Below are 8,134 nucleotides of genomic sequence, written 5' to 3'. Positions count from 1 at the left end.
CTTCTGTTAATACCCTTGGGTGGATACCATCAGGTCCTGGAGATTTGTCTATTTTAAGTCCTATTATTTTCTCCACTGCCATTTAAATAAAAAACTTATATTAAATCTGCAAAGTTCCTCCCCATGACTTATTTTTAGGTTCCCTTGTATCGTTGGTATTTTGTCCTCTTCCTCCACTGTGAAAATGGATACAAAGTACTAATATAATAAGTCTATCATTTCCTTATTACAGGAAACTTCGCGATATCCGGCACCGACGGGACCGAGCTGCTGCCGATCTATCAAAACTTCCGGATAGACCAGCGCTAATGTTGAAGGATACGGAGGTTTTCATCTCCGTATCTGACAACAAACACTGTTGCTTAGCAACAGCTTGTAAACACTCGGCCCGTACCTTGGAAGCGTCTCTGAAGCTGTTGCTAAGCTACAGAGACGCTTTCCAGAGCCTGACTGTTAAAAAAAAAAAAAAAAAAAAAATGCTAGAAGAAAAAAAAATCTAACCAAAATGGCTGCTGATTTCTGCCGTTAGATCAAGGTTTCCAGACATACAATCTCCGGATAAACCAAAGTTTCCTGTATCTATTATAGTCTTGCCTGCATCTGTCTGTGATGGACCCACATTCTACACTCTCCTGATATATTTATAAAAACTTTTGTTGTTAGCTTCGATATCCCTTACAAGTTTTTTTTTCATACTCCCCCTTTGCACCTCTTAATACTTTTTGTTGCTTTTTACAATGAATGTGACATTTTAATGAATAAACCAGACAGGTACAGAAAATAATCAAAAAGGCAAATGGAATGTTGGCCTTTATATCCAGAGGAGTAGAGTACAAGGGAGAAGAAGTTATGCTACAGCTATACAAAGCCCTGGTTAGACCACACCTGGAGTACGGTGTTCAGTTCTGGATATATTAGTCATGCAGGGAGTGCAGCGTAGATTTACCAGAATAATACCTGGACTCCAAGGGTTAAATTAAGAGGAGATATTGCACAAACTAGAGTTGTATTCCCTGGAATTTAGAAGGTTAAAGGGTGATTTGATTGAAGTTTAAGATATTAAGGGGAATGGATAGGGTAGATAGAGAGAAACTATTTCTGCAGGTTGGGGGTCAGGGGGGTCTAGGGCTAGTCTAAAAATTAGAGCCAGGCCTTTCAGGAGTGAAGTTAGGAAACACATCGACATGCAAAGGGGTGTAGAAGTTTGGAACACTCTTCCGCAAACAGCAATTGATGCTAGGTTCTTGCCATGGAGGGAGTGCAGGAATGACGTATGAGGAGAGATTGGGTTGATTAGGCTTATATTCGCTAGAATTTAGAAGAATGAGTGGGGATCTCATTGAAACTTATAAAATTCTAACAGGACTAGACAGACTAGATGCAGGAAGGATGTTTCTGATGGCCGGAGATTCCAGAACCAGGGGTCACAGTCTAAGGATAAGGGGTAAGCCATTTAGGACAGAGATGAGGAAGAATTTCTTCACCCAGAGAGTGGTGAACCTGTGGAATTCTCTACCACAGAAGGCAGTGGAGGCCAATTCATTAACTTTATTCAAGGAGTTAGATATATTTCTTAAAGCTAAAGGGATCAAGGGATATGGAGAGAAGGCAGGGACAGGGTACTGAATTTGGATGATCAGCCATGATCTCATTGAATGGCGGAGCAGGCTCGAGGGGCCGAATGGCCTACTCCTGCTCCTATCTTCTATGTTTCTATGTTAATTTTAAATCTGAGATTAATAGATTTCTGTTAACCTAAGGTATTAAGGGATATGGGGCAAAGGCGGGCAATATGGAGTTCAGTCACAGATCAGCCATTAACTCACTGAATGGCAGAACAGGCTCAAGGGGCTAAATGGCCTACTCCTGTTCCTATTGTTTATAGTCTTTTGAGGAAAGAATATTAGCATATTAATGACCTTTCATCAAGAAGAACTTGTGAGAATACACAATGCTTATAAAAACATTAAAAAGTAACTCTTTTCCAAATCCTCTCTGTGGAGAAAGTGTCAAAAATTGCCAAAACACAAGAGTCCTATTCTATTTAACATTAACTCTGGTTCACTAGAAGTAAGAGATTAAAACAGAGCATGTTAACCACTAGTTCTAACCAATATAACATTTAAACTTGCAAAAGCATAAAGCTTCTTAGTATGTGGTAAACAACTGCAGAGTTGTTCATCCTCTGCTGGGAGTTCTCAAATGTATGCTGCAACACAAAAAGCCTATAAGATTGACAGTGTAATGGACAAGTCAAATTTTTGTGTTGGCTCTACTGAATTATTAAAACTTATTATCAAAACAAACTAAAAAGAAACACAGTTGCATGAGGTAGGAGAGCCCAAGGCAGAGATTTATAGTTTAGGGGCATGGTCAATATTCTGGAATTTCTTATGTATCCCAACTGTAGGAGCACCATCACCTCAAGGACTGCAGCAGTTCAAGGCGCAGGTCCATCACCACCTTCGCCAGACAATGATGGATGAGCAATAAACTCATCACCCACATTCCAAGAACAAATTAAAGAAAGGTGAAAAGGGTGTGGGATTTTTCTTTTAAAATCAGTTGTAACAGTTGGTATAATTCACAAGCGTTTGCAATATACAGACCATCTAACTCTCTAGTTATTTAGGAATCCTGCAAACACAATTTCAAGTCCGATTGCAAGGAATAAAGAGTTGTATACTATGGATGCTCAAGCAGTTACTAAGCCCAATAATCTTCCTGTAATTATACCTGGTTTATATAGAGCTCTCGTACTCAATCCAGTCTGTGAAATCGTTTGAGTCAGGGAGGTGAAGCTGGCTCTATTTACACTACAGGTTCCCTGTACATACCCAAAACATTAGACTTAAAACATGAACTAAAATTTAAACAGTGTTTAAGAGGCTTCTTTAAAGAGCTAGTCATCTGAGTGAAGCCGACGTGAAGTGATATGCTTGGACATCTGCAAGGGCGTCTTTATGGTGGGTGCCCTCACTGGCTGGAATCAAATTTTGTAGCCAAGTAAGCATGCCGATCACATTACACAGTTCTCTTTTTCGAACTCTAGTCATCAATTTTTGGCAATGTTCCCCAATAATCAACGGGGGCAGGCGTGAAGATGAATTTAGTTCAAATGACCTGAGGCACATGAACATATGAACATACTAGAACACAAAATATTAAATATACACTGTGAGGTGTTTAATGTTTTAAAACCATGGAATAACTATTCCAATAACTGCCGTTGATTCAAAGACACTGTTCGTTACTTGCCTCACCAAAAGCAATTAACCTCGAACTGATACAACAGCAAAATACTGCGGATGCTGGAAATCTGAAATAACAGAAAATGCTGGAAACGCTCAGCAGGCCAGGCAGCATCCGTGGAGAGAGAAACAGAGGTTTCAGGTCTGGGACCCTTCGTCAGAACCTCTATCTGACCTCAGGATGGGCTGCATTTTGACACCCTAAAGAAACAGCCCCACTTTAGCAGCAGAACAACACATCGTGCATGACATGGTTCTGACGAAGGGTCTTCGACCCGAAATGTTAACTCCGTTTCTCTCTCCACAGATGCTGCCTGGCCTGCTGAGTTTTTCCAGCATTTTCTGTTGTTATTTCGGATTTCCAGCATCCGCAGTATTTTGCTATCATATGGTATATGATGGGCTTGTCATATACAAAACCTATCAGAATTAGTGAGTAATGCTATGGTAGACCCATCAGTAGTTAATTAAGAATAAATATTAAAAATTCCTCCCAAGCCAGACTGAAATTGACAATATGTTTTTAAAGAAACTGAAATGGCGGCTGCCGATTTGTTGGATATAGAAGTACGTTTAAAATTGCTGCAATGGCTAAACTCACCTGGATAAGTTTATAGAAGTAAGCATACTGGCGAGCGGTGTTTTTATACTGACTGAAGACATCATGGATGGCTTGTGTTGACTGGAGGTAATGTACTTCTTCCTCTTCAAAATACAAAGGGGTATGATACTCCGCAGGTAAAGTCTTAATGTAGGGCAACCAGAAGGAATTGGGATTCAAACGTTCGCAAAGCAGGTGAAACGCGAGGGTAATATTCCCCATGGCTTGCAGAATCCGGTCTTGTGTATAAACGGGACCTGGATACCAAATAAGGTACACATTTTAGGCTGGCATTAATGCTAGAGTAAGAGAAACAATTAATTAAACCTCTAAGACTACCAGCAAGTCCAGGAAACTGCTGCCTCCCTGGGCTAACCAGCTTTCAGCTCAGGCACTGCAAGTGCTGAGAATAACACAAATGTCACAGTATTAAGGCTACTGAAAGCATCAGGAGTAACTTCATTGCAGTATTATCCCCAAACTAAAATATAGCTAGGTCTCACTTTTTAAAAACAATCCCAAAGAGAAAAACAAAATCGGGCTTAAAATCCTAAACAAATAGCTTCAATTGTAGGCTCTATTTTACGTTACGCCCATCCTCTCAAAAGTCGTCATGGGATAAATCCAAGCTGTGTCACCCCCACACTCAGAGTTCACTTCATGACATCACCCAGAACAGTTTATATGTAAATAACAGAGTAATTTTGGCAGCAATGTTCAAGTTGTAGATTTAGGAATTTGAGCACTGGGTTTCTGTGCAAGATCCATTGAGTAATGAGATTAACGAGGCAGTTCATTTAAAATAAAGGCAAAGATGCTCTCCAACAGTGACTTCAAATTGGGCTGCCTAAAAATTATATTGAATATGTAACCAGGAACATTCTTCCTGCTTACTCCCATTAACAGCCTTTCACTTCCACCCACCTTCATCACAGAGGCCTCAGCAGTTGCGGACACGGACCTTTGGTTTCTGGCCAAAGTTAATGTTAGTCATTTAGCAGTTTGCAGTTTTTCTTCTCCAGTTGGAGTGTACAAATACTTGACGTAATTTACACAATATGAAATAATTACAGAGCAGCCCACTTTAAAATCTGATCTGTAAAATGCCAGCTTGTTAAGACAATTGTTATGAAGCTCTGTAAACTTCAAAGCCTGTCAAGAGAAATATTTTTTACATTGGCAAAATATATTTTGGCTTTAACAGAAATTTTTTTTTGCATGAGCACCAATTTGACACACAGGTTTAAAAAAAAAAGCTCTATTTGTAGGAATTGAGTGAATTTGAATTTAAACCAGATTTGAAGGAGGTTTAGATTTCTGTTTGGTGAATAGAGTAGGGTTCTCAAGATTTTTGAGTCTCGCAGCTACCTAGCTTGAAATTCACCTGGCAACATAGACAGAGTTTTGTCAGTTCTTAGTCTGGTGATTAAATGGACAATTTGGGTAGGGTTGGAAATGGGGGAAAGCGAGAGGAGAGTGTGGTGCTCCTACAGTTAAATTAAATGGAGGTAAATTTAACATTCAAATAAAGGTTTTCTGAAATGCATAATTCCACAGGGACTGCTTCATAATTCAACACATGGGTCTGTAACACTGTGTTCTTTAAATACTGCATTTGTGTTCTCTCCACACACGTTTTGCCTTTTTAACACAGCAGAAAGCTTCTTCAAAGCTGTCAATGCTGTGGTTGATCATCAGGTGTTGCAATTCTGAAGGAAGGGACTAGTCTTCAGTCTCTCCTCCCACAGAAGAACTGTCTAGAAACTGACAAAATCTGACCCACAAGGGCAGGCAAATAACAATGTTAGCTGTTGGCTAGGGAATCAAACTCAGCACCATTTACAATTTGAGTCAATCCTCTATCAAACCCACTTTTTTTTTTTTTTTTTTTTTAAATTCATTCATGGGATGTGGGAGTCGCTGGCAAAGCCAGCATTTATTGCCCATTCCTAATTGCCCTCAAGAAGGTGGTGGTGAGCCGCCTTCTTGAACCACTGCAGTCTGTGTGGTGAAGGTACTCCCACAGTGCTGTTAGGTAGGGAGTTCCAGGATTTTGGCCCAGCGACGATGAAGGAACGGCGACATACTTCCAAGGCAGGATGGTGTGTGACTTGGAGGTGGTGGTGTTCCTACGCACCTGCTGCCCTTGTCCTTCTAGGTGGTAGAGGTCGCGGGTTTGCGTGGTGCTGCCGAAGAACCCTTGGCGAGTTGCTGCAGTGCATCTTATAGATGGTACACACTGCAGCCACGGTACGCCGGTGGTAGAGAGAGTGAATGTTTAAGGTGGTGGATGAGGTGCCAATCAAGCGGGCTGCTTTGTCCTGGATGGTGTCGAGCTTCTTATGTTGTTGGTGCTGCACTCATCCAGGCAAGTGGAGAGTATTCCATCACACTCCTTACTTGTGCCTTGTAGATAGTGGAAAGGCTTTGGGGAGTCAGGAAGTGAGACACTTGCCGCAAAATACCCAACATCTGACCTGCTCTTGTTGCCACAGTATTTATGTGGCTAGTCCAGTTAAGTTTCTCGTCAATGGAGACCCCCAGGATGTTGATGGTGGCGGATTCGGCGATGGTAATGCCATTGAATGTCACGGGGCAGTGGTTAGACTCTCGCTTGTTGGAGATAGTCATTGCCTGACACTTGTGTGGCGCAAATGTTACCTGCCACTTATCATGTCATCCAGGCCTTGTTGCATGCGAGCATAGACTGCTTCATTATCTGAGGAGTTGTGAATGGTAGTGAACACTGTGCAGTCATCAGCGAACATCCCCATTTCTGACCTTATGAAGGGAAGGTCATTGATAAAGCAGCTGAAGATGGTTGGGCCTAGGACACTGCCCTGAGGAACTCCTGCAGCGATGTCCTGGGGCTGAGATGATTGACCTCCAGCCACCACAACCATCTTCCTTTGTGCTCAGTATGACTCCAGCCAGTGGAGAATTTTCCCCCCCGATTCCCACGGTCTTCAGTTTTACTAGGGCTCCTTGATGCCACACTCGGTCAAATGCTGCCTTGATGTCAAGGGCAGTCACTCTCACCTCACCTCTGGAATTCAGCTCCTTTATCGATGTTTGGACCAAGGCTGTAATGAGGTCGGGAGCAGAGTGGTCTTGGCAGAACCCAAACTGGGCATCAGTGTGCAGGTTATTGGTGAGTAAGTACTGCTTGATCGCACTGTTAATGACACCTTCCATCACTTTGCTGATGATCGAGAGTAGACTGAAGGGGCGGTAATTGGTTGGATTGGATTTGTCCCGATTTTTGTGAACAGGACCTGGGCAGTTTTACACATTGCCAGATAGATGCCAGTGTTGTAGCTGTACTGGAACAGCTTGGCTAGAGGCGCGGCTAGTTCTGGAGCACAAGTCTTCAGCACGACAGCCGGGATGTTATCAGGGCCCATAGCCTTCACTGTATCCAATGCGCTCAGCCATTTCTTGATATCACGTGGAGTGAATCGAATTGGCTGAAGACTGGCTTCTGTGATGGCGGAGACCTCAGGAGGAGGCCGATATGGATCATCCACTCGGCACTTCCGGTTGAAGATGGTCGCAAACGCTTCAGCTTTGTCTTTTGCACTCACATGCTGGACTCCACCATCATTGAGGATGGGGATATTCATGGAGCCTCCTCCTCCCGGTAGTTGTTTAATGGTCCACCACCATTCACGACTGGATGTGGCAGGACTGCAGAGCTTTGATCTGATCCGTTGACTGTGGGATCGCTGAGCCCTTTCTATAGCATGCTGCTTCTGCTGTTTAGCATGCATGTAGTCCTGGGTTGCAGCTTCCCCAGATTGGCACCTCATATTTAGGTACGCCTGGTGCTGCTCCTGGCACGCTCTTCTACACTCCTTATTGAACCAGGGTTGGTCCCCTGGCTTAATGGTAATGGTAGAGTGAGGGATATGCCGGGCCATGAGGTTATATATTGTGGTGGAATACAATTCTGCTGCTGCTGCTGATGGCCCACAGCGCCTCATGGATGCCCAGTTTTGAGCTGCTAGATCTGTTCTGAATCTATCCCATTTAGCACGGTGGTAATGCCACACAACACAATGGAGGGTGTCCTCAGGGTGAAGACGGGACTTCGTCTCCACAATGACTGTGCGGTGGTCACTGCTACCAATGCTTTCATGGACAGATGCATTTGCAACAAGTAGATTGATTAGGACGAGGTCAAGTAGGTTTTTCCCTCGTGTTGGTTCTCTCACCACCTGTCGCAGGCCCAGACTGGCAGCTATGTCCTTCAGGACTCAGCCAGCTCAGTCAGTAGTGGTGC

At 43.1% G+C, this 8,134-nt stretch overlaps 1 protein-coding gene across 2 annotated transcripts in view; it reads right to left on the bottom strand.

Annotated features, from left to right (window-relative positions):
• Positions 1 to 8,134, bottom strand: part of setd3 (SET domain containing 3, actin histidine methyltransferase) — a 137,009-nt gene that overhangs the window by 84,661 nt on the left and 44,214 nt on the right. For both annotated transcript variants that reach the window (XM_086002736.1, XM_086002737.1), the window contains one exon: positions 3,853 to 4,109. In XM_086002736.1, coding sequence (XP_085858862.1) covers positions 3,853 to 4,109 — 257 coding nt within the window. The remainder of the gene's footprint in view (positions 1 to 3,852; positions 4,110 to 8,134) is intronic.

The sequence above is a fragment of the Somniosus microcephalus genome, chromosome 12 (assembly GCF_052327205.1).
Source record: "Somniosus microcephalus isolate GS21.2 chromosome 12, FLI_Smic_1.0, whole genome shotgun sequence".
In the NCBI taxonomy this organism is placed as follows: Eukaryota; Metazoa; Chordata; class Chondrichthyes; order Squaliformes; family Somniosidae; genus Somniosus; species Somniosus microcephalus.
This window is presented reverse-complemented; position numbering and strand designations above follow the sequence as displayed.